The sequence below is a fragment of the Myotis yumanensis genome, unplaced genomic scaffold, assembly GCF_028538775.1.
Source record: "Myotis yumanensis isolate MYYU_CA2020_CCGP unplaced genomic scaffold, mMyoYum1.0.hap1 SCAF_9, whole genome shotgun sequence".
NCBI classification, from domain to species: Eukaryota; Metazoa; Chordata; class Mammalia; order Chiroptera; family Vespertilionidae; genus Myotis; species Myotis yumanensis.
The window spans coordinates 17,652,212-17,678,904 of NW_027223760.1; the positions used below are offsets into that span (position 1 = coordinate 17,652,212).

The window sequence follows — 26,693 nt, forward strand, 5'->3', positions numbered from 1 at the left end:
CTAAGTCATGAATTCCCAGGGGGCTTAGGAGCCATTCACATTTTTCTAGTCTAATGTCTCCTTTAGCAACTGATGAAATTGACGCCAAGAAAGATGCAGTGACTTACCAAGGTAGTGAAAAAAACTGAGACCTAAATACAAGTGTCTTAGCTCTTAAACTAGTGCTTATTCAACATAACTATTACTGCACCATCTGCACCTGGGCAATACAATCCTTCATGGCCATTTGTAAGCTTTTCGCCACAGTAGAACAAAAGATCAGGGAAAATTCGCTGGATCTCAGGAGTCAGACCATATAGAGCAGCGGTTCTCAACCTGTGGGTTGCGACCCCTTTGGGAGTTGAACGACCCTTTAACAGGGGTCGCCTAAGACCATCAGAAAACACATATATAATTACATATTGTTTTTGTGATTAATCACTATGTTTTAATTATGTTCAATTTGTAACAATGAAAATACATCCTGCATATCAGATATTTACATTACGATTCATAACAGTAGCAAAATTACAGTTATGAAGTAGCAACGAAAATAATATTATGGTTAGGGGTCACCACAACATGAGGAACTGTATTAAAGGGTCATGGCATTAGGAAGGTTGAGAACCACTGATATAGAGAATAGAAACTGTCCTGAAGGCACATGATTGCCCACCTGCATTCCAAGCCCACCAGCGCAGGCTGCAGACCCTCCGCTGACAAGTGTTTCAGGCCAGTGATTCCATATAAGGATGAAACTCCAGCTCCAGGGTGTTGCCATCATCCACCCAAAGTCCCCTTGGCTCAGGGCTGTGCAGCCCTTCCATTTGGATATCCCATCTCCTATCCCCTTTCCTTAAACAAATTCCATTTTTCTTTAATCGCCATCTGACATGGCTATTTAGCCTGCCCATATGCACCATCTTCACCTTTCACTTCTTAAACTCTCACAGCATCTCTTCGCCTGGCACCTTTTGGCTAAGACCAAAACACGGGCCGCAATTCAGCTCCAGGTATCAGAGGAATGAAGGAAGAATCAACATCTTTAAATAATGTCCAAATTTTTCGTGACCTCCCAAAGTGCATTCAACAAGCCAAAGATTTGTGCTTGTTAACTCAGGGTTAATATTTTAAAATTTCCGGATGTGTGCAAAAGAATAAAAAGTATCACTGTGTCAGTACATACTACAAAAATTGTATAGTAAGGCATGGATTAAGAAAATGAAACTAGTCTATAATTGTAAAGTCATTATAAAATTGTACAATGTTCCTGAATAGTTTTCACCATAATTTTTTAATATGTACCCCAACTTAATTAAGATAAGCTATGATATGGCCTGTGGTTTCTGAAAGAAAATAAAGAAAAAAGACCTCATATTCCCTCTTTAATTTTTGGCCCTAAAGTGCCTTTGTTTAAGATGCTCAGATGTGGCATTTAAGGGGTCTAAATCCAAAAGAAAGCAGTTATTTGAGGCATGAAAAGTAAAGAAGAAAATAATTAAGATGTTACTCCCCTGGGGAAAATCTTGAGAGTAAAAGGGTGCTGAATGGAAAGCCACATTTCAAGTTAACATTAAGGGCTAATTTATTACGGGAACAATCAGAGAAGTTCTGCAAAGGAGTAAAGTCTGAAAATGTTTCTATCATTATCACATAATTTATCAATCACTAGTAAATTAAAATGAAAAACGGAGTTCTCAATGACTTAAGTTAGCAAACAGAAAATGACCTAAATATGAAGGTATTTAGAAAAAGAAAGTTGGCTTTTCGACTTCCTCTTTTTATCATTCTACAATGACTATATCAGTGTTGATTATCGAGTACCACAGACGGACTTCTCTTCTGAAGAGAAGTTGTATTTGGAGAAAAAAAAAATCAATTCTGTATGAAGAACCTAGCAGACACTTTGTCAGAAGTTTTGACAAGGCAACAAGAAGTGGGTTTTCTGTGAAATCAGGATAAGTCAAAATGAGGGAAATTCAAATTGGGAATGCAAACACAGCTAAATATAGGTTCAGGTGAAGGACCGATGCCAATACATGGTTATTTCAGAGAAGAATGTGTGGGGAAATCATTTTAAAAGGTTGATTTAAAATGAGGAATCCATTTTTCCAGGGAAAAAAAGCAGACTCGTCCTTTCTGTAAGGCCTGGACCCTCCAGGAAAATTCCATCCTGAAAAAAATAAGATTTTCCTTCCCTCGGCCATCAGACTGTCCCTTAAATGAGTTGAAGATCACAAACCTTAAATCAGAAATAAAACACTGCAACTTTATTAGAGTGCAGTGATTTCACTTTATGAGCAAATGCCCTGCCTGAATCTTAAGTATGTGACTACAAGTTTCCGTGGGCATGACAGCCCAGCCGGAAGTGCCTGGCTGGCCCTCTCTCTGGGAGAGCAGGATACAGAAATGCAGCCTGCTTGGTGCTGGCCCAGTCCTCCCTGTCGGGAGCTGAACTGCTGTCCCTCCCCTACAGCAAGAGGTGGGCCCAGTGCCTTTTTTACCCTTGTGATGTAAATTAAATGGAGACTTCATATATGACAATTTCAAAGTATTTCAATACTTCTATTAATTTAACACGTTTATGGATCTACATAAAAAGGAAATTCATATGACAGTGATAAAACTACAATTTTATCTTACCAATTCTTAACTGCATAAGTATTCTATAGTTCTATAGTCATGAAATTTTCATTCCATTTTTAACTATAAGATAACCAGTTGCTTGCAGATTTCTGATCGGTCCTGGTCAAAATGCCTCCACATATTTGTGATGGCCAATTTAATTTTCTTCCTCCTTTTCAAATGCAGATTTAATTGTCCTAACAGTCATTTGTTTTATGAGTTCCATTGTATTTTGCCTTTCTTTTGGTTTAGAAAATATCATTTGAATTAGGAAAATGTTATTTAATAAAAACGGGGATAGTATTTCTGAGATTTAAGTTAATACTGTTACTTAGCCACTAGGCTATGCTAAAGGATAGCCCATTTGTTCAAGAACACGGCTGTCTTCCAGCTACCTAAGAAAGCAGGCAAATTAATTCAAAAGCTGGATATGAATTATTTAACCATTCAAAATCTAGCTGGTAATTCATTTAACAGATTTATAGGAGTTAGTTTATATAATTACTTTATATGACATACTCCAAAAGAATAAATGAACGCTTTTTAAAATGTATTTTACCAAATATGTCTTGTGGTAATGTCTAATTAGATTTTAAAATAATGAAATCATAATTATGCTTATTTTATCCAAATTAAACATTTATTTTCATTTGCATGTAGTTAATTCTATTTTTATAAACTATAATGTACACAGTCATGGACTGATTAGTTATTAGAAACATGAGATTTGAACCAGATATATATTTTTTTCTGCTTCAAAAATAGGTCATGTAATGTAAACAGTTGCAAACCAAACACCACTTATTTCACTTATCTTAGGCATTTTTCACATTAAATTTATACTCTATTCTGTATAAATTATGCTTAGAACCCTTTCAGTTTCAGCTTACTTCCATCCCACTACTTTTCCCTGAAAACTCTACAGAGCACACTGCTTTCATTATTCACATCTGTCCCTGATCGCACACTGTGGAGGCACTGGGGCTCAGACAGGTCTGAGAAGCTCAGCCTCTATCTGGGAACACATATAAAAATATAGATAACACTGATAAAAACATTTATTAGGGACAATACAGGGGCCACATGTGACAAATGAGTGAAACATAGAATAAGTGTTAAAACCGTTCACATGAGAAAGATATACATGTGCCCGCCATATTAAAACAGAAAATAGGTTTCATGACTAAAGCCCAAAAGGATTTCAAAGGCTACTTCTGAAAATGCTCTGAAGACAAAGGCCCATAACCCTTCTATTTAATCTACTTGATGACTCTATCTGTAAGAGTTTGCCGTATTTTAAAGATATATTAATTTTAACTTGAGTTGTCTCTTTTTCAATTATTCATTATTCATCTGTTAATTATTCATTATAAGATGAATTATTGACAGACTACAATTCAGTCTGAAAGCAGAGTGCTATTAATCTACTATGTGCTCCTATTCAATTATTGCTTAGGCATGTGATAGAGCACTTGGGAAAAAAGATTATAGTTAAGTTTCTCTTCTTAAATGTAATTAAGTTCAGTGAAATCTATTTATGAAGCACCTCAGGAAAATATGAATACAGTTATATGTAGGTCAAGTTATGTTTTCTCATATACAGCTGTACACAAGGGTGATATTTAAAACTTACCACCCAGGCACTGAGAGGCCTGAACTGGTGGTAAAGCGCTATACTGTCCCCGCCCACAGGGATAAACCCTATTATAGCAATGCTGGAAGCTTTCAATTTGGTTGATCATTATCATTACGCCCAACACTGGTATTAAATAATTTGTGAATGACCATTATAAACTATAATTAAGAATATTAAGAAAATTATAATATTCTTAATTATGCTACATCACTTTAGAGTAGTACTCAAACTCCCTAATCTTAAAGTTGCACCAAACTTGTCATTATCATCCGCAACTCCTTCCCACGTACATGCTCTGTCATATGACATTATCATCTGCAACTCCTGCCCACGTACATGCTCTGTCATATGACATTATCATCTGCAACTCCTGCCCACGTACATGCTCTGTCATGTGTCATTATCATCCGCAACGCTTCCCACGTACATGCTCTTTCATATGACATTATCACCCACAACTCCTGCCCATATACATGCTCTGTCATGTGACTGGAATGCCCTTCCTCCCCACTGCCCACCTGCTGAATTAATACGTCAGAGTTCATCTCAAAGGTCAGCTGTCTTATGAGACTTTCAGGACTAACTGCAGCTGGAACCACACAGATGTCTCCCAGTTCTCAGTCCTCCCTGACAGCACTTATGACTCAGTGTTAGAATTACTTGTAGATGAGCTTGAATCCCTGACGAGCCACTTCTTTTAGGCCTCGCCTGGTACCTCACTGAGGTCTGTTCTGGTTTCAACAGAGTAAGTGCTCAAGACACATTGCTGCATCCATCACTGGTGAGCAGGCAGATGGGTGAGTGAGAGAATTCTAAATATTAAATCCCAGGACTTCCAACTGCATTATGAGCTGAGCCGCAGTCTTTACTTTGCATTACTACGTTAAAGAGGCCATCATGGGAGCTACCCAGGTTACTGTTGCCCTCCGTGAGATTAGTTCTGCTTCTACATACACTGCCCACCCATTTAAGAAAAATGGTCACATTCCTTCCTAATGGCTAACACCCCTATGTTAGGATTTGGTTGTACTGAGTCCTGAAGTGTGAACCTGAGAAAGATCTGGGTTTTTAAAAAATCCGTTTTATTGCACTCATGAGTTCAGTCCTGTTACCTCACCAGCAACAAGGGGACATGAGCCCTGGCCGAGATGACTCTGCCCCATGGCAACCCCAGGAGGTAGTCCCCGCACTTCTGTTTCCTCCATGGATTGAGTTTTTCAATCCCACACTGGATCTCGCCTATCAAAATATATACAGCCTCCTGAGTTATACCTGAACCACATTTTAGGTTTAGTATATTCTATGTGAGTTTATTCCTGGGGATGTGAATGTGAAGCTTGTCTCAAGTAGTATTGTATCTTGAGAAGTATTACTTAGACATTATCTCCATATATCACTGTTCTTTATCAATATAAGTGATGTGTAATACCAATGCAATCAAGTGCCAATATTATCTTAGCGATGCAAACAGTTATATTGACTAAATAACCATATATACTTGGCTCTGAAGGTGTCCACAGGTTTAAAAAATTAAGTTAACCTACGTATGTCATTTGGGGGTGGGGGTAGAAATCCATGTAAAAGCCTGATATCCTGGCTCTCTCAGTAAATTTTCAAAAGTGATACACTGAAATGAAATCCAATAATTCAACAGAAAAAAAAATCAAGCATACACTCACCCACTATGTTTCATATGTGGCGGTTTATCCATTCGCACTGCCAATTTGATTTTTAAGTCAGAATCCTGGCTATTTTTTGGAACTATCATTTGGTGCAACTCTGCTGACTTGGAGCTATTGGAAGTTGGGTACAATATGACCTGTAGGAGACAAAAAAAAAAAAGAAAACATTTAAGTGCATAATACAAAGTGTCTAAGAGTTGGAACTGAAATCTTTTCTGTACATTTTCCTGTTTGAAAAGCAGGTGCCTTGCCAAAACCTGCCTAATACACCATTTCACTCCCACCACAGCAGACAGGTCCAACACAGACTCATTTATCTTTTGGACAAATATGTGTTTTCATATTATCACATAAGTTTTCTTCTTGTCCTGGCCAGGTGGCTCAAAAGGTTGGAGCGTCATTCCCTACACCAAAAGGTTGCTGGTTCAAATCCTGGTCAGGGCACATTACTAGTTTGTGGGTTCCATCCCAGGTTGGGGTGCATACTGGAGCTGGTCAATTGATGTTTCTCTCTCTCATATTGGTGTTTCTCTCTATCTCTCTCCTCTTCATCTCTTTCTAAAAATCAATAAAAACATATCCTCAGGTGAGGATTAAAAAAAAAAAACAAACACAACTTTTCTTCCTGTATCACTTTATAATGAATTAATAGCACAATGACAACAGTTGAATTGACAGTTGAAAAATACTTAATAGACACCTATAATTTCAAGAACACTCTAAATTCCTGAGGGCAAAGTAGTTCAGAAAGAAATATGCTTTGAAATTACAGGTAGCATGCTTAAAAAAGAAAAACCAATTATTTTAAGCAGCAAAAATACTCCTCGTGTTTTAATATTTTCACTGTGAAACAGTATTAAGGAAAATCAACTCAATTAGAGGTAGAAGAGACTGAGCATAGCACATTTTCTGCTGTAGGTCAATATCAAAGAGGAATTTTTCCCCCCTGACTACATGTTTTCAAAACTACAAAGATGATGTTATAATGACTAAAACAAAGTAATTATTTTTGGTAAAACTGCCAAACCACGTGATTATTTCTCAACACCAGAGGTCCACAGAGCTACCCCAAGGAAGAAAAACTTCCTCTTCAGATGTTAGGTGCCGAACAGATTAAACAATGCCTTTTCTCCTTCTCAGTCAGTCATGACACTATTTAGACGCAGCCAAAACCCAAGCCTACAGTGGTATTTTAAAATGGGAACACTAACTTCTGAAAGAAAACAATAATGACATGACATGCAGTGCACTGTATTTTAAATAATTCCTACTTTAAACCAATGCGAAAAGTAAGTAAGCCTGAAATCTCTGTGTAAATGGAAGAATTCTAACATGCTCAGGTATGGTACTATGGTGCTGAAGTACAACCTGACAGTTGAATTTGACATGCTCTGCCAAATTAAAAAAAATCTTCATTTCTATGTATAAGTGGAATATTCACTGAGAAATCTTCCAGCAAGGCTCTTTTTCTCTCTAGGAAAGGCAACACAGTCCAAAAAGCTTCTCAAACTATTCTCAACTTCCAAGTTGTTAAATGTACCTACTATTTTGAGACTTTTCTTAAGCCTGTTCTAAAAGCCACAGCTAAATTGAATCCAGCATATTTGCACCCTTGAACATATAAAGGCACATCCAAGAACAGATTAAATGGCAATTGTGATGTTTTGAAAAATTATAATCATATTCTAGAATAAGTTCTTCTTTTGACTGCTAAAATATCCGATGTAATATTTTACAGATTCTTGCTTAAATAACAGCAAATGAAAGTAAGTGGAAACTTTTTGGCTCAAACCAGTAGACAAAGGGATATCATTATCAATTTAGAACAGGGGTCCTCAAACTTTTTAAACAGGGGGCCAGTTCACTGTCCCTCAGACCGTTGGAGGGCCGGACTATAGTTTAAAAAAAAACAACTATGAACAAATTCCTATGCACACTGCACATATCTTATTTTGAAGTAAAAAAACAAAACGGGAACAAATACAATATTTGTATTTGCATGTGGCCCGCGGGCCGTAGTTTGAGGACCCCTGATTTAGAAGATGAGTCCTAAAAAGGATCAAAGAATAAGAGCTAGATATCTTCTGGAGCTATCGCTGCTACTTGCCCCAGCCATTCAAGAAAGCTTTCCTCTCCCCTCCCCTCCCCTCCCCTCCTCTCCCCCCTTCCCTCCCTTCTCTCTCTCTCTCTCTCTCTCTCTCTCTCTCTCTCCCTCCCTCTCTCTCTTTTTCCTTCCTTCCTTCCTTTCAAAGTATTTTGACATGAGACTTTATTTCTTTGTAATTCTCTTTTCTATGTTTATAAAAAGTTGGTTTTGTTCCAAATTCTAAAAGTCTTTTACAGGAAGAGAATATTTAAATAAAAACTTCTGACAATTTCTCACTCTCTAAATGCCAATGATGGGTTAACTAAACAAGGTCCCAAAGTAGCTAATTGCAGCTGAACCACTATTGAAGGATCATCCCAGGAATGAATGCCATAATTTCTGCCACATTTCAGCTCTCTGATGGGTAATTCTAAATGAAGTCAGTGGAAGGATTTGCTACTTAACTCTGTTCAAATAAACAAACATTCAAGTGTTCATGATGTGGAGACACACAAAGATGAAAAAAATATAAATGGCTCAGTCCCTCAAATAGCTCACATGCTCTTCTTATCAGAGCTAAGAGCTCAGGTAATATCTGGTAATATCACTTCCTCCTATTGCCCTTCTATCCCTAGGGGGTACAGCAGTTTTCTGATTTCATTAGTGTCCGAGTTTATTCACCATCATTTGTTTGCCTGCTCCGTCCTATCACCTGTGTAGCTAATTCCTGTGTTAAATTTTCTCTATTGGAAAGACCTGGAATTGTCTTGTTTTTCTGGACACTCTCTGACTGATAAAGTTATAAACACTGGCACATGCAACAAACAGAGGTTCACAGATACGAATTATTCCTATATATCACAGATCTATTATTGCTAGTGTTTCTAAATCCACTGTTTCAAAAGAACTGTACTTGCAAATGAACCCCAAACGTAGCCTTAAGTATGTCCTGTAAAGTGGCTTCCAGGTTCCCCAATGGCACCAGCAGAAAGTGGTCATTGTCCTTGACATGACGTAGCCTTGGATGATGATAGGTCAAGGAAGATGCTCTCACTGTAGGTAGCCCAAAGGGTCAAGGAGAATCAGGACAAAGGAGTTCTTCAATCAAGTGAACATGAACATGGCCAGGGTGTCCTCACAGTGCCTGCCACGGCAGGATTCCTCTGCTGTCGGGGACAGTTATCCTGATGCCTTTCCACTTCACCACTATTCTAACGGGAACCTTAACTGCCACCCTCCTGCCCCTGCTTCACTGCGGTGTACTGGGTTTGTGCTCGGACAGGCGGGGAGGGGAGGTGGAGCAGGGGGCTGTTAACTTGAACTTCAGTGCACAGGTCATGAGGCTGCAAAGAGCCCAAGCGGGACCCCAGGGAGATGTTGGACTTTGGACTGGATGTAAGGACAGGAAGAGACTTTGGGTTGTTTCCCTTGAATTGAAGCAAACACGTATGTAGGAGAAAGGGTAACACGGTTGTCACCCTTGGCTATAGGGATAAACTGCGGCAGGTCATCTGACTGGCTACCGGGACTCACGTTCCCACTCATGTAGAACTGCTGCTGGGAAGCACAGAGGCAGCGAGGACCATATTCTCCAGCTCCCCTTGCATCTAAGTAGGGACATGCTTCTAGCTAACGGAATCTGAAGAGAACTGGTAAGTGTCCCTTTGGGGAAAGATGATTAAGATACAGATATACCTTCATCCTTCTTTACTAAACTGCTAGCCAAATGCAGAGGACTCCGATGCCCAGGGAAGGGAGCGCCATAAAATGGAAAACCAGAGCCCGGGTCACCCACCATGTGAAGGAAATCTACCCATCTGGCAGGCGCACCCATACTAACCTGCTACATAGGCGCTATTGTTTGAAACAACTGCAATGATGCCATTTCTTTGTTACAGCATTTGGTAGAATCTTCACTAGTACATTAACAGGGTTTTGCTGCATAAGTCTTTTACAAGTAAATAAGTGCTTGAAGAATTTTATTTAATGATAAATAGTTCTGTTTCAAAGGACTTAGTTCATGTTCAGAGAGGTGTCTCTGATGTTGACTGTACAATTAAAATATTTAACATAAAAATTTACTAAGGATTCTTCTGTATTGTAGGTTTGCATCTAAATTAAATTGTATCTCTGTACAAAATAGCTTCTTATATTACTTAGCAACACAGTTTTTTTTCTATCCTTTTATCTTAACCTTTCTATTCACACTCAGTCTTCTATTTTATTTTTGTCAGCAACACTTTAAATGTCTTGTCACTTAGCATGACAACACATTTTATGATTTCTTATCTTAAATTGAAAGCCAATGTATCTTCTTCATAATAAAATGTCAACACTGCTTGTCATCTTTGCTAAGGTGTAATGAAAAATATCAAATGGATTTTTAGATTTTGTTTAAAATTCAGTCAAATTTAATTTACAGGGAGAAAAAAACTTAAAAATGAAGTGTAAGTATATGTATATTCATAATATTTAGAGCATATGGGGTCCAGAAAGATCTTTCTCTTAAAAGGAGACTTATGTAATACATTAAGCAATAAAGAATTTAAATTTATGTTGTTCATTATATTCCATAAATGAGTGAGATCATGTCATATTTATCTTTCTCTGACTGGCTTATTTCACTTAGCATAATGCTCTCCAGTTCCATCCATGCTGTTGCAAATGGCAAGAACTCCTTCTTTTTTACAGCAGCATAGTATTCCATTGTGTAGATGTACCACAGTTTTCTAATCCATTCGTCTGCTGATGGGCACTTAGGCTGTTTCTAGATCTTAGCTATTGTAAATTGTGCTGCTATGAACATAGGGGTGCATATATCATTTCTGATTGGTGTTTCTGTTTTCTTGGGATACATTCCTAGAAGAGGGATCACAGGGTCAAATGGGAGTTCCATTTTTAATTTTTTGAGGAAACGCTATACTGTTCTCCACAGTGGCTGCACCAGGCTGCATTTCCACCAGCAGTGAAGGAGGGTTCCTTTTTCTCCACATTCTTTCTAGTACTTGTCGTTTGTTGATGCTAGCCATTCTGACAGGAGTGAGATGGTACCTCATTAATGAACAAAAATAGAACAAGAGATATAGAAGCATCGAACAGACTATACAACCTATGAGGGAAGGGAGGGGGTATGGGGGTAAGAGATCAACCAAAGGACTTGTATGCATGCATATGAACAAAACCAATGGACACAGACAGTAGGGGGGTGAGGGCTTCTGCTTGGGGGTGAGGGTGGCCGGGGAGAGGTCAGTGGGGGAAAAAAGAGACTCATGTAATACTTTAAACAATAAAGAATTTAAATTAATATATATATATATATGTATGTTATAAAAAAAGAATTTAATTTTAATAAATAAATAAAGTGGGGTGAAGTAAAAAATAAAATATACTTGCACAAGCACGCACCTCTCCACTGTTTTCCTTCCTATTTAGATAAATTACTTAAAGTCAAATCACATGCATTGGTGTAGATATAAAATTAGTTGAACTTTGTGACCTATAAATACGTCTTTCTAAATTTATAAACTGAATTTTAACAAAGACCTGAAAAACTAAAAAACTAGTGGGGGGGGGGGGGGAGAATCTAGAAGAACTGAGAGGGGCTAGATGAGTTCTAGAGCTAGGTAAACTATTCTCTGCCTTTTCCCATAAGCAGCCGAGAGGAAGCAAAATAGTTGCACTGTAGTCTTATCTATATATATAAAAGGCTAATATGAAAAGTGTCCCCTTGGGAGTTTGACCTGGAGACCGGAGTCTGATTGCTCGCTATTATGTGAGCTGACCACCAGGAGGCGACGCACAACAAAGGAAGGCCCCAGCCGGCAGCCAGAAGGCCCTGATTGGCCCTGATCACTGGCTAGGCCTAGGGACCGTACCTGTGCATGAATTTCATGCACCGGGCCTCTAGTAGTAAAATAATAGAGAAACACATCTGGTACAATTCTATCTCAAAGATGAGTACCATGAGCAATTCTTCAAGGAATCAGGACAGACTCACATAGAAGAATGTCTGACTCATTTGGGAGCCTAAAAGAACACTTAAGATTTACAAAGCCAAACACATGGGAAGGGCCTGAGACATAAATACATGGGGCCATTGCTACGGAACCATTCTAAGAGTGGCGCCCTAGAAAAGGGCACACCATGCTGATGCTGACATTCTCAGCTCTACCTTTAGTTCTCAACGCCTTCCTCCAAGCCAGACAGGTCAGCTCTTTCTTTGTTCCCTGGGCTGACCCTCAGTCAGTGTCCACTGTTTGCCATGAAAAGAACTTGAACCAATGCAAATGCTCATTACATTTTCTGCCATGCCAATTCTCTATCTCATCAAAAGGTAAGGAGAGAGAACCCTGTGGAACATAGCTTTTAAGGATTAGGAAAAGGAAAAGAACTCTATAACTGAGACCAGAGGCCAAGGAAAAGCAGATGAAAAACTGGGAGGTTGTGGGCCACTATATTCACGGTTGGCTCTGTTTCAGGGAGTAGAAACTGGCCGAATGGTCAAGCACAGTCAGGGTGGGGAGGCTATTGCTTGGCTTAAAAGAGAAGTCACGAGAGATCTCCAGCAAGAGAAAATTTAGGTGAGGTCAGACTACAATGGCTTGACGAAGAAATCTGTTTGAGGAATAGGGGAAGACTTCACTTAATTCTTACATGAGCAAGACTGGGCAAGATGGACAAGATCACTTTAGCTGGAAAGAAGGAACCTTGTGTTCAAAGCCATAGCAGAATGAGCATATGACCAGGTAGGTTGAAGAGGTTAAGGAAATGAGAAGGTTGTACTGACGGATGAGACCAATAAAGAAGTCTAGGAATAGACTGTAAAAGAATGTGTTTAGTTAAGGAGTTTGTATGTCATCCCATAACATGCAGTCAAAAGATGCTTTTAAGCCAATAAATGACAATCAAATTTTCATACTTTTAAGTAAAGAATAATGCCCTTCTACTGAGCTGTGGGAGTCATAAGACTCAGTGTGTGGTCAGACATTCTAACATTCAAGTAAGAGATGAATTGGCATTAAAAATACATCCTTAAAATAAGAGAAAGAAGGAAAGAAAAATGTTATTAGCTGGAATCCTGTTTCGATTTGTGATTAAAAATCATTTTTGCTGACAAGCGGATATCCTTGAGACACAGGGTATTTTAAGGAAATGGCCAAGTGACCATCTCTCCAGAGGAGTATAGGTATTTCTATGAGAAACCTTGATTCGGTTTACATCTTTCTCTTTCTCATTCAACTGACAAGAGTTTTTACAGTTTAGCAAAGATTCACAGTGACTGTTTCTTATGAAACTTTTGAGTACCTCCTTGAGAGAGTATGTGTTGTGAAAGGGCTAACTGAATTTACTTCATTTCAGTAAATTTTTATTTAGCACACTAGAGGCCCAATGCACAAAATTCTTGCAAGGGTAGGCCTTCACAGTCCTGGCTTCCTCAGCTGCGGCTCCACCCCCGTCCACTGGTTGTTCTGGAAGGTCGTTCCACCATCCAGTCTAATTAGCATATTAGCTCTTTATTATATAGGATGTTAAAAACTAGCATATATTTTTTCCACTATCAGAGTCCCTATATTTTCAGTGTATGGAAAAGATAAATTGGATGATTTTTTCTGAGAGAAATCTGCAGCCCTTTTAGTAACATTTTCCAGTGTTCAATTCACTTGAGGTTGCTTAAATTACTTCTTTGATTTAATATCAACGCTTCCTGTCCTACTGCGTTGAAACAAAGAACACCTGCTCACTCTCACTAACACAATGCTCTTTTGTATACTGAAAGATTAGCAATAAGTCTTCTGTCAACCCTACTGTCAGTGGGCTAAATCCTGTTTCCTTTATTTTGAAAGCTGGGAAGAATCCTGGAATTTACAATATGAAATTGATCAAACTTCCAACCCCTTACTAAATGTTTTCCTGACCTGACAGAACCACACAAAGTACACAGTACATTTTTATGAGGTCTTTTACAAGAAGAAAAAGAAACTGAGTAAAAACAAAAAAAAGGGAACATATTGTCTTAATTATATGCTTTTTTTCTGGCATTAGTTTGTTAAAAGACAGATATTAAAAGTTTTGTTAGTTGCATGATGGGGACTGAGGAAAAGCCATGGAAAAGAACAACCAAGGTGCATAAAATTATTCCCAAACCTTTTTGACATCTCTGCTTAAAAATCAATCATCATATGAAGGGGCTCTTGGAATGCAGTTAGCAGAGTATGCTACTTAAGGGCAGAAGCTATTCTGTGGTTCATAGGGTAATTTAAGCCAGTATCTTTAATTAAGCCGTATTTTCACCAGGGTTCCCTTCATATACTATAGTAGACATTATTTTTTGGTTGCTTGGTTAGTTGCTTGACTGACTGAATGGATGGATATTTAGAGAAATTAGAAATAAAAATGCAAATGTAAAATTTTTATTTCACTGAAGTAAAAAGAGAAAAAGGCCTGCCAACTAAAGTAATGCCAAAATTTGGAAAATGACAGTAGTAAATGCCAGAATTCGGATGCCATTTACTTACCAGTCTCTAAAAATTTATGAAACTCTCATCTTTCTGTTCCTGGACTGTGATAGGTAGAATAAGTCTCCCAAATGTCCTAATTTCCAGAACCTGTGAATATGTTACTTGACGTGAGGGGAATCGAGGTAGCAGATGTAATTAAGGTTGCTAATTAGCTGACCTTAAAATGGGAAGATACCTAGATGTTCCCGGTGGGCCCAATCCAACCACAAGGTTCTTAGGTATTGAAAAGAAAGGCAGACGAGTGAGTGTTGGAATGATTGTGAGAACTATTTAATATTGCTAAGCTTTGGAAACAGAAGGGGGCCATGAGCCAAGGAATACTGGCAGCTTCTAGAAGCTGAAAATGGTAAAAACTACATTTTCTCTTAGATCTTCCAGAAAGGAACACAACTCTGCCAACTCCTTGATTTTAGCCCACTGAGATTCATTTTGGATTTCTGATCTCTACAACTGTAAGGCAATAAATTTGTATTGTTTTAAGCCACTAGTTTTTAGTAACTTGTTAATCTTCAATAGGAAACTAATACACAAACAATAAAAGCTGAAACTACATTATAAAAGAACACTAAAAGCTGAGATTTGATAATAAAAAACACTAAATTTACCTTTCAGATATTTCCACTAAATGTGTAATTCAAAGTTATCTTTACATACACATTTCTATCATTAGCTTTGTCTGATTACTTTAATGCAAGGTTTTATATGTTTTTATGTGTATGTGAGATGATTTCTCTCACATTCCTAAAGCATTCTGCTTATATGAAATCTTTTGAAAAAAAATTTTTTCTCACTTTAAGTTTTTTCACTTAAACAATTTTTTTAATTTCCTTATCATGAATATAAAAATTTGTAGATAGATGAACAATGAGGCTGAATATTTTGGTTACTAGAATGAACACAATAATGCATATATTTCTAACAAATTCCATATACCCAAATGATCAAGAATTATTTCTTGCCGAAACCGGTTTGGCTCAGTGGATAGAGCATCGGCCTGCAGACTGAAAGGTCCCAGGTTCGATTCCAGTCAAGGGCATGTACCTGGGTTGCGGGCACATCCCCGGTAGGAGATGTGCAGGAGGCAGCTGATCGATGTCTCTCTCATCGATGTTTCTAACTCTCTATCTCTCTCCCTTCCTCTCTGTAAAAAATCAATAAAATATATTTTTAAAAAAAGAATTATTTATTCTATTTCAAAGTCTTCCTTTGAAGATTTTGAAAGACATATTCAGGTTTGTCATTGTATTTTTGTCATGACTCAATTAAAAGTACTGGCCTTTATTCATCTTCACATATCAGTTTTATTGCTTGTAAGGTACCAATTTCATATTTCTCCTTGGATGCAGCATATATTCCATCACAGCTACATCTGTATTTTTAAAGACTTATCTAAACATAAAAACCTATTTATTATTCTTGATTGATTCCCCTCAGCAATAAATTAAGAATAGCAATAACCTTCAATTTTACATCCCCTCCCTAATCCCACACATTATTCCATTAGTTGTTTCACAAATATTAGGTTAACTAAATTGACACTGTTCTTACTCTTTGGTCATTAAGTACCATATAAGAATTCTTAAAGCCAAGTCAATTTTATTTCTGTCAATCCGTAATACATGATGGAAAGATGGGAAGGAGGGAGTTACATATAGTATCTAAATTTTAATAACTTCAGCTGCATCCTGAAACTGACATGAACTAGCCAACTGCATAGCAAAATGTTTTAGGATTGACTAATTTATGGATAAGTATTGTTATTTATGTTAAAAACAAAATACCACCCTGAAGAAGGAAAATGAACTCTTATTCTTCATTTGTAAAAGAAATCTATGGATCTTATAATAATCATAGCTTAACAATTTGCCAAAATGGTAAGACTCGGGAAAAACCTTCCAATTTGCAATTACATAGTAAACTAGTCAGTAGTCATTTAAATAATGAAAAAGGAAGACAGAAAGGAGAGTATGAGGTTGAGAAATACTGGTGATACATTTCCAGTGCTCCAAAGAATAGAATGAATTCAGAAAATATGCGATAATATGGAAGAGTGGTGGGGAATAAAGGTCAGGGCAGACGGAGAGATAGGTTAAGTGACTTGTTCATGCCCTCATAACTCTTGCGGCAGAGCCAAAACAAGAATCAATGTCTTCTAGAAAGAGGTTCCAAGCTTTTTAGTTTGTGATACTCAACAGGCAGCTAATTAGAATCTGGTGCCTTTGACCAAGGACTTTATTTTTTGGACTCAGAGATCACATGCAATAAGAACTAGCAGGGAATAAAAGTAGATGGCTTTTAGGTACAGGTGCTAAAGACAATAAAGGTGGATATTCCTTTTTTTCATTAAATTTATTGGGGGTGACATTGGTTAAAAAATTACATAGGTTTCATGATATTATATATAGAGAACCCTAAAGATTCCATCAAAAAAATACTAGAACTGATCAATGATTTCAGTAAAGTAGCAGGATACAAAATAAATATCCAGTAATCAGTTGCATTTTTATACACTAATGATGAACTATCAGAAAGGGAAACTAAAAAACCAATACCATTCACAATTGCTTCAAAAAGAATAAAATACCTAGGCATAAGTTTAACCAAGGATGCAAAAAAGCTGTACTCAGAAAATTCAGTGTCTCAGTAAGACACTGAGGAAAGAAATTGAGGAAGATACAAATAAGTGGAAGCATATACCTGATTCATGGGTAGGAAGAATTATCATGATTAAAATGTCCATGCTACCCAAATCAAGCTACAGATTCAACACAATTCCTTTCAAGATACCAATGGAGTATTTCACAGAACTAAAACAAATGTTTCAAAAATTTGTATAGAATCACAAAAGACCCAGAATAGCAACAGCAATCTTGAGAAAGAAGAACAAATTTGGAGGAATCGCTCTATCTGATATCAAACTACAATACAAGGCCATAGTAATGAAAATAGTATGGTACTGGCATAAAAAACAAACATACGTATAGATTAATGGAACAGAATAGAGAGCCCAAGAATAAATCCATGCCTTATATATTCGATTAATATTTGACAAAGGAGGCAAAAATATACAATGGACTAAAAATAGTCTATTCAATAAAAGGTGCTGGGAAAATTGAACAGATACGTGTAAAAAAATGAAACTAGACCACCATCTTACACTGCACCCAAAAATAAACTCAAAATGGATTAAAAACTTAAATGTTAAGACTCAACTACATTAAAATCCTAGTGTAAAACATGGACAGTAAAATCTCAGACATGTCTTATAGCAATATTTTCTCTGATATACCTCCTCAGGCAAAGAAAACAAAAGGAAAAATAAACAAATGAGACTAATCAAACCAAAGAGCTTTTGCACAGCAAAGGAAACCATTGTCAAAATGAAAAGACAACCCAATGAATGTGGGAACATATTCACCAATGATACATCTGATAAAAGATGAATATCCAAAATTTATAAGGAACTTATAAAGCTCAACAACAACAACAAAAAAGCAATCCAATTAAAAAATGGGCAAAAGACCTGAATAGACACTTCTCTAAAGAGGACATACAGATGGCCATTAGACATATGAGAAGATGCTCAACATCACTAATCATCAGAGAAAAGCGAATTAAAACCACAATGAGATATCACCTCACTCCTGCAGGGATGGATACCATCAATAAATCAACAAACAATAAGTGTTGGTGGGGATGTGGAGAAAAGGGAACTCTCATGCACTGTTGGTGGAAATGCAGACTGTGGATTGTCACTGTGGAAAGCAATATGGCGTTACTTCAAAAAGTTAAAAATGGAACTGTCTCATGATCCAGCAATTCCATTTCTGGGAATTTATCCAAAGAAACCCGAAACACTAATTTGAAAGAATATATGTACCCTTATATTCACTGGAGCATTATTTACAACTAGAGGCCTGGTGCACAAAAATTTGTGCACTTGTGTGTGTGTGTGGGGGGGTCCCTTCAGCCCAGCCTGTGCCCTCTCGCAGTCTGGGACCCCTTGGGGGATGACCACCTGCTGCCTTAGGCCCACTCCCTGAGGGGATCAGGCCTAAGCTGGCAGTCAGACATCCCTCTGGCAGCCCAGGAGCCCTCGGGGGATGTCCACTTACCAGCAGGGAGCAGGCCTAAGTGCTGCTGAGGAGGTGGGAGAGGCTCCTGTCACCACCGCTGTGCTGGCAGCCATCAGCTTGGCTTGTGGTTGAGCAGAGCTCCCCCTATGGGAGTGCACTGACCACCAGGGGGAAGCTCCTGCATTGAGCATCTGCCCCTTGGTGGTCAGTGTGTGTCATAGTGGCCAGTCATTCACAGTTGTTCTGCTGTTAGGGTCAGTTTGCATGTTACTCTTTTATTATATAGGATAGCCAATATATGGAAGCCAGCCCATGTGCCCATCAGTAGATGAGTGGACAAAAAAAGCTGTGGTACATTTACACAAACAAATACTACTCTGCCGTAAAAGAAAGAAAATTTTACACTTTGTGACAGCATGGATGGACCTGGAGAAATTATGATAAGTGAAATAAGGCAATCAGAGAAAGATAAGTACCATATGATTTCATTCATATGTGGAATTTAATGACATAAACTGAACTATGGAGCAAAACAGAGACAGATTCCTATGTAGAATGCAGGCAGACTGCTTTTTTGGGGAGGGTGTTGGGTGGAGAGATTAAGCAAAAAAAGAAAAAGTGAGAGAACTCATGGACATGGACAACAGTGTGGTGATTGTAGGGGGCAGGGGGTGGGTGGAGGTGGAAGAGGGCATAGAGGGGATAAATGATGATGGAACAAAATAAAAAAATAACAAATTTAAAACAAAGATATTTTAAATATAAAGAAATAAATCAATTATACTATGAAAAGAGATATAGGCTGATACTACTTAAAAGAAAGCTTGGGTGGCTAAAATAAATTTAAAGTCAAGTATATTACCAGGGAGCAGGAAGGTCATTTCACAATGACAAAGCAGTCAATTAATTAAGAGAAAATATTGGTCCTAAATATTTATGCACCTAATAAAAGATCCTTAAGATACAAAAAAAAATTTTGATGGAACAAATACAAAATTATACTCAGAAATTAATACCATTCTGTCAATAACTGATTTAAAATATAGACAGAAAATCAATAAGGATATGGAAGATACGAACAATACCTTCACCTATTTGACATTTATAAAACTCTACTGAACAACAGAAGAAATCACAGTTGTTTCATATGGACTGTGGGAATTCATAGTACTAAATATTAGAAAATCAGATTTTTCTCAAGTCAGTGGATTCAGTTTTTACTTTAAAAAGTAGAAAAAGTATCATGAATTAAACCAAAAGTAGATAAAAAAGAATAAAGATCAGAGACAAAATAAGTTAAATAAAAATTAGCAGAAGGAACTTTATCATCCTGATGAAAGGGATCTACCAACAACCTGCAGCTAATATCAAACATAACGTTGAAAGACTGAATGCTTTTCCCATAAGACCAGCAACAAAACAGGGATCTCCACCTTTACCACTTCTATTCAACATACCATCGGAGGTTCTAGTAAACACAATAAGGCAATGAAAAGAAAGCACCAAGATTAGAAAAGAAAAAGTAAAACTATTTGTAGACAATATTACCTATGAAAAAACAATCAATCTACAAAATTGTTACTAGGAGTTTAGCAAGGTTGGAGGATATATGATCAATACAGAAAAATCAATTTTAGTTCAAATTAAAAATTAAACTAATAAAATAATACCATTTAGAATAGCATCCAAAACATGAAATACTCAGTGATAGATTTAACAAAGGAAATGCAAAACCTGTACACTGAAAACTATTAAGGCATTGCTACAAGAAATGAAATCAGACCTAAATAAATGGAGGGATATATAAGATGGAAAAATGTAGGTTTATAGTTGTGTGTAAATAAAGAACAGAGTTTGTCCAAACAAACAACTACAATCCTAATTTGCCCACCCCTGTACTGTGGGCAAATTAGGGCTGCAGTTGTTTGTTTGGAAAAAGACAAACTGTTCTTTGTTGATCAATTCCCAAGTTGATCTGCAGATTCAATGCAATCACAATCAAAATCACACTAGGTGTTGTTTTGTAGAAACCCACAAACTGATTTTAAAATCCATAGGGCAAAGTAAAGGACCTAGAATAAGCAAAACAAGTTGGAGGTTGGTGGTGGAAGGAGGAAGAACAAAACAGAGTTAAAGAACTATCACTACTTAATATAATAAGACTTACAATAAAGTTAAGATAATCATGGTGATATGCTACTGGCATTGAGACAGGAAAACAAATCAATGGAACAGAATAGAGAGTGCAGAAATAGACCCACAAATAGATAGACAATTGATTTTCAACAAAAGTGCTAAGGAAATTCAGTGAAGAAAGCCTTTCCAATAATGGTATAAAAAACCTGAATATTCATATATAAAAAAGTGAACTTTGATCTACATGTAGCTCATGATATAAAGATTAACCAAAAATGGGTGAAATATATAAATGTAAAAATCTAAAACTATAAAACTTTAAGAAGAAAACAAAAGGTAATTCTGACCTTGAGTCAGGCAAAGATGTCTTAGATATGGCACCAAAAGCACAAGCCATGAAAAAAACAACAACAACAACAAAAACCTCACAAATTGGACTTCAAAATTTAAAAAAAAAAAAGTTCTGCTCTTTGAAACACACTGTTAATGAAAAAACAAGCTGGACTCTAGGAGAAAAATATTTATAAATTGTCCATCTGATAAAGGATATGTAAAACAATGTATTATGGTCTTTCCAAACTTAAGAATAAGCGAAACTCGGGGGAAATGTGTGAACAGATTTTTCAACAAAGATGTACAGATGAAAATAAGTATGCAAAAATATGTTCAAAATGATCAGTACCAGTTGATGGAGAAGAAAAATTAAAATCATAAAGAAACATTATAATCCACCTATTAGAAATAAAGGATTAATTAGTACAGAATATATGTCTAACATTTGCTCCATCTATCGTGCTGAGGAAACTGAAATATCAACTTCTACTATAATCACCCACACGGACCCACCACAAAGGATGCCTATTGATAACTTGCTCACCCTTCTTTAGTGGTGAGAAAGTTAAGAAAATGCATTCCTGCCGAAACCGGGTTGGCTCAGTGGATGGAGCGTCGGCCTGCGGACTGAGGGGTCCCGGGTTCGATTCCGGTCAAGGGCATGTACCTTGGTTGCGGGCATATCCCCAGTAGGAGATGTGCAGGAGGCAGCTGATCGATGTTTCTCTCTCATTGATGTTTCTAACTCTCGGTCTCCCTTCCTCTCTGTAAAATATCAATAAAATATATTTAAAAAAAAAAAAAGAAAATGCATTCCTCTACTTCTACAGTGAGGATGGTGGCCACCTCTCTCTGAGGAACTGATGTAAGTTGTCAAGATCTCCTTTCCTTCAAAGTCAGACTTAGAATGATAAGTAGCCTCCTCTAACACTTCACAGCATATTACTAATGAGCCAGACATAATTCATTGCCACTAGAAAAAAATCTTTCAAAAAAACATGCACTATGTACGAATTATCTCTGACCCTTCACCTGCATGGTCTTGCTTCTTGTCACCCACATGGCTTCTGAGATATGGCAACAAACTCTTGTCAGAAATGGCTACATGAAAGGATTAGAGGAAGGAGACCTTCTCTGTGATTTTTAGTTTCAGAAAAGTTACACTACTTGCTAGAACTATAAAAATGAAAGTCTACTGTGTATGGTAAGCTAAATGAGACATATATGAAATGCAAATGAATTTCCATTCTATGTTGTAGCAAATGATATTAATTTACTGACTAAACTGGCAGTCATCTAGTGCTGGCTATTTCAATGAAATTCAATATTAAATTTTGCTTTAAAACTGAAGAAAAATACCTATGATTTTACCAGTAGCTTCTCTAATGCTTTTTTTGATTCATCTATAATAATAAAAGCAAAATATGCTAAGTAGACCGGATGTCCTTCCGGACGAAGCCGGGGCTGCGAGGGAAGCCCGGGTCCCAGGTGCCTGCTGGTGGCTGGCGGAAAACCCAGGTTCCAGGTGCCAGAGGGAAGCTGGTGCCAGCAGCCGGGGGAAGGAAAGCTTACTCTTGCACGAATTTCGTGCATTGGGCCTCTAGTATGTAGATAAATCACATTCATAAAATGCTGGAAACTTTTTATTAAATCCTCAAATATAAGCTTTGTCTGTTTGAGTTAAGGAAAGTCTTAGGTAATTTTTATGAATTTAACTGTTTCATTATTTGTGAAAAATTAGGATGCTTAATTATTCAATAACATACCTTACCTTTTGTTTTATATGTTGAAATTAGAAGTTCTACAATGACTGCATATATAAACAGGCAATCAGATACATGTTTTTAATTCTATGGCTCCTACACAATTATATGTATGGGGTATTCAGTCAAATATGCTGCATTTGGGTAAAGTAATTCATATACTCCTAAAAATTTTAACAAAAATGAGAATTATTTTTTTGAGAATTCAACTTAACTAGAACCATATAAATGAGAAAAACTAAAAAGACATAGTTCAGAAACACAAGAGGAGCAAGAAAAAGAAAATTAGAATGGCCAGTCAATTAGACTTTCTAAGATAGTTTCTCAAACCTCCCAAGAAGACAAATATTTGAACACTACTACATCACTTCTCTCTTGTCAAGTTTCAGAAACAAAAATCATGCTTATTCTGGTAACTCCTCAGATGACTCTCCTTTGATGCTTAAAAAAGCAAACAAAAGAAACAATTTGATGAAAAAGGAAAAAATATGGGCTATTACTTACTACATTAAGATTTAACAAGCTGCTTGAAAGATAATAGTTCATCATAATAGAACAATAAATTCAGCAAGGCTAATTTAACTTACCATTAAAAACGTATCTGAAATTAACCACTACCTGCTGCTTCAAGGTAGTATTTAATTTGTAAAAGAAGCATAATGACTGTGCCTTTCAATTATTAGGTAAGAATATCTCCAGATTAAGATATGTTGAACAGAAGTATACGTATTCAAAAGGAAAAAGACAAGCCAAATACATAAAATGAAAGCCAAAGTTTTAAAAATATTACTACTTTCAAAATGTCTAAGAGGTGAACAAACTTAGCTTATTGCTATCTTGAAACATTATTTAATCAAATTAGAAAAAAGTGTATGTTCTGTCTCCTCTTCACTGTAAAAAAAAAATTCTCTGATTTGCATGATTCTCCATCCTCAGGGAGGCAGAACAGCCTCCTTCTGGGTATGCTGAGGTGGTACCAAGGCCACGAACTCCGAGTGTATGAACAGACAATAGGTTATTTTTCTAACAACTGGCAGAAAGAATGTCTTCTTAGCAACACTTTTAAAAGTAAAAAGTTATTTGGGAAGAAATTTCAAAAATTCATTTTGTACTCAAGAATACCTTTTGGCAAGTTAAATACCGACCGGGGAGTACAATTCATTCTGAAATTCTCAATGGAAATTGCCTAGCCCACAAATAGATGTCCTGTGGGATCATTATTTAAATTTTTGTAGGGCTACGTTAGTATGGCTAAACTTGCTTTTCAAGGTTTTGGGACAAAATTATCTTGATTATGATAAACCTTAGAATTCTGGGTGCTTGGCTGGTCAACTGCTTACCTGGTAGGACAAGCCCATAATATAAAATATTCCCCGTTCTGCCTCCAGGTATTCCCTTAGTACCTGGTGGAGGGCTGGCAGCCAATTCAGATGAAAAATCTCCATATGCCACCTCCATTTCCATAAATAAGTACTGGCATCTGCCATCTACAAACATAATCTGCATGTCAAGCACTGGCCAAAAAAACACAACCTTCCACAGCCGAGGCCTATCTAATTTTGTGCTACCATTTCACAAAACTATACGCTATGATAGACTTTTTCTTATCCTTATTAATTATCAGTTCTAAACCCTGGCTACACATTAGCATCAGTGTGCAGCAATTCTCAATCCTAAATGTGCATTAGTATCTCCTGAGAACTCCTTCCTGAGTTCACCCCAAATCAACTAAAAAAAAAATGTGGGCCCAGAACTTGCTTCTTTTCCAATACTCCCCACTGCGGTTCTTATCTGCACACGGAGTTGAGAAGCACTCACAGAAATAAAAAGACACTGGCAGCCAGGGAGAACCCTAATAAGATTCAAATGGTTTAAAGTATATTAAATGGCTATGCGTAAAATGACTTTAGCTTAAATTATATTTGGTTCCTGCTTTAAGTCATGACATTAAATTGGCCTACACTCACAACACAATTTCTAAAACACTGTCAAATGTCCTCATTTTATCAGGTGTCATGTTTAATAATTGTTGTAGGATGCAGACTTTGGAGTCAGGTAAGCTGAGTTCAAATCCTGACTTTTGCACTTACACAATGGTTTTAACCTCTCCAATTCTCATTTTTCTTATCTAAACACTAAAGGCCCGGTGCATGAAATTCATGCAGTCAGAGGGGGAGGAGGGTCCCTCAGCCGGCCTGCGCCCTCTCACAGTTTGGGAGCCCTCGGCCGCGGAGGCAGGTGAGGCTTCTGCCACTACCACTGAGCTCACCAGCCGTGAGCCAGGCTTCTGGCTGAGTGGCGCTCCCCTTTTGGGAGCACACTGACAACAAGGAGGCAACTCCTACTATGAGTGGGATCGGGCCGAAACCTGAGGGGTCCCAGATTGCAAGAGGGCGCAGGCCAGGCTGAGGGACCCCACTGGTGCACAAATGGGGCCGGGGAGGGATGTGGGAGATTGGCCAGCTGGGAAGGGACCATGGGAAGGCTCCAAGGTGTGTCTGGCCTGGCCGGATCTCAGCAGCAAGCTAACCTACCGGTAGGAGCGTCTGCCCCTGGTGGTCAGTGCACATTATAGCGAGTCGTTGAGCGGCCTTAGCATATCATTAGCATATTATGCTTTGATTGGTTGAATGTATGACCGGATGCTTAGCATATTAGGCTTTTATTATATAGGATGGAATGTTACTACCAGCCTTAAAGAGGATTAAATGGGGTTCGGATCCAATGGTAAGCAGTAATGATAATCGGTAAACCAATACTATGATAGAGAACTGGAACTAGCAATGACAACAGAGAGTTTTTATTTCACCTTGCTCAATTTATAGACAAGGGGTGGGGATCCAGAGAAGCAATACCTCCAGATGACAGTTAAAAGCTCGGTGGAGTCAAACTTTCTCAGCAGGGAAAACTGATTAAATAAGCCTGTTAGTTGCTCAGGGGAAAACTATTATCTAATATATTTGTTGACGAAAATCCCCATAATGACTAAACTTGCAATTTCTTTATTTTCACTCGCTAGAATATTAATAAGAAGTCTTATTATCTTCCATTGCATTAAGTGACTTTTGACACAGCAATCAGACATATACCTTTACTGGAATATATTCTAAGGACAAAAAAAAAAAAATCTGTAAAGAAATGCTGACCTTTACTTTGTAAGCTTGTTATTGGCTCTGAACTGTTGTGGTTTTTCTGAAAGGATTTTGTATGTATTATAAGACAGAAAATGAGTAAGTATATCGATGCTGTGGGGAACCAGGAAACTCATGATATATATATAATTTCTTTACCAGAACTGATGAAACACAGAATGTTGGTTTCTAAATTCCATCATTAGTAAAAGGTGCCAGTGCTGATTACAGGCTGAGGGCAGGGAGGGTATAGGCTGAGTCTGATAACTCAAATGCCAGAAAACAAAGACTAATCAAATCATGTTTAATTACCATCAATCTCAAAATAATCTGCCATTAACTGACTCCAGATATGACACAATTAAAACAAAAAGCACAAAACATCACAAAGGTAGTGCTTTTCCCAAAAATGTTAACCTCAATCTAATAATGAAAAAATAATAATAAAACAAGTCCTGAATAAAAAACATTCTGCACAAACACCTATCATACAGAACCATGGGAAAGTTGGCCCAGTGGAAGCTCTACAACTGGAAGGAGAGAAAGAACATTGAGACTGAGTAGGATGTGACACCAAGTACAGAGCCCAACCCAACAAACTGCAGATTTCAACTCCTCGCATAGAAAGAAGCGCATTGAGACTGAGTAGGATGTGCAGAGGCACCAAGTACAGAGCCCATCCCAGCAGGCTGCAGATTTCAGCTCCTTGCATCTGGGAGGGACGCAAT

At 37.5% G+C, this 26,693-nt stretch overlaps 1 protein-coding gene across 9 annotated transcripts in view; it reads right to left on the reverse strand.

Annotated features, from left to right (window-relative positions):
• CADPS2 (calcium dependent secretion activator 2) overlaps positions 1-26,693 on the reverse strand; it is a 497,767-nt gene that overhangs the window by 216,344 nt on the left and 254,730 nt on the right. For all 9 annotated transcript variants that reach the window (XM_070423807.1, XM_070423806.1, XM_070423804.1 and 6 more), the window contains exon 8: positions 5,920-6,059. In XM_070423807.1, the coding sequence (XP_070279908.1) occupies positions 5,920-6,059 (140 nt within the window). The remainder of the gene's footprint in view (positions 1-5,919; positions 6,060-26,693) is intronic.